Here is a 1,012-nt window from a genome sequence, read left to right on the forward strand (position 1 = left end):
TGCTGAAAGCAGTAATTACCGCCTACAGCTGAAGAGTAGAGAAAGAAGAGCAACTCCAACAATAAGTTTTGTTTCTGTTGCAAAATAGAAACAAAAAGATAACTACTGATGTCGCGTTTCCAACCCTATGAACCAGACCAGATGGCTCTGAGGTGAGGGAAAACTCGTTTAGAAGAATGGATCGATGCTGTCACCATTAATATCTAGGGTCTAGAAGACGCAGAAGGCATTCTCTTACTGAGAGCTGCACAATACCTAAGGGCACGGTACCCGCACAACACCTAAGGCACAGAACTGTCTTTTGCGTATGCCTCCTTCCAGTGGTTATACAGACAACTAAACCAAACTGATGTTTGTACTGAAATAAAAACAACAATTATTATTATTAAATACTTATTCACAAACAAAGCAGGGTGTTTTTTTGTACTGAAAAGGCCAACTAATAAAAACTGCCTATCAAGATACAAAAGAAAAAAATGTTATTAACATCTCAAAACAATCTTCCTAAATTGTCTAAGTAAAAAAAAGAGAACATTATCTATCAGATATTATGAATTAGTGCAAAAGACATTTTTAAACACAGAGGATACGCAGACTCTGTGTAAGAGAACATTCTTTAGAACACTTTAAATACACATTCAATAGATTCTGTACAAACTTACAGACACTCTATAAGGAAGTTAAATCAAGAATTAGGTTGAGATCAGAAAGCAACTGCTAGAATTCTCTCTAGCCGAGTTTATACTCTTGGTTTTAAAAGTACATTTATGCACAATATTAAAATGTGGATGATATTCTTTATTTATATATATAATTTTGCACATTTATCTTAATTCTTCAGAATGCAGTATCTCTACAAGATGACTAAAATTAAACTTACCAAGCTGAATGTTTCTGATCCACACAGATTGCTTAGTTTCCTTTAAAATTTTCTCAAAATAAACCCCAGCAAATCCACTAGAAAAGCATGCTATAAGAACTGCGGCCAGGCCTACAAACTGAGATCCTGCTG

The 1,012-nt window shown here is 34.8% G+C and overlaps 1 protein-coding gene across 2 annotated transcripts in view; it reads right to left on the reverse strand.

The window, feature by feature from the left end:
• The window catches only part of SLC35A3 (solute carrier family 35 (UDP-N-acetylglucosamine (UDP-GlcNAc) transporter), member A3), a 16,518-nt gene that overhangs the window by 5,812 nt on the left and 9,694 nt on the right, over nt 1-1,012 (reverse strand). For both annotated transcript variants that reach the window (XM_009878209.1, XM_009878208.1), the window contains one exon: nt 881-1,012. This exon is cut by the window's right edge and continues 64 nt beyond it. In XM_009878209.1, coding sequence (XP_009876511.1) covers nt 881-1,012 — 132 coding nt within the window. The remainder of the gene's footprint in view (nt 1-880) is intronic.

Source organism: Apaloderma vittatum, unplaced genomic scaffold (genome assembly GCF_000703405.1).
Source record: "Apaloderma vittatum isolate BGI_N311 unplaced genomic scaffold, ASM70340v1 scaffold29021, whole genome shotgun sequence".
Lineage (NCBI taxonomy): Eukaryota > Metazoa > Chordata > Aves > Trogoniformes > Trogonidae > Apaloderma > Apaloderma vittatum.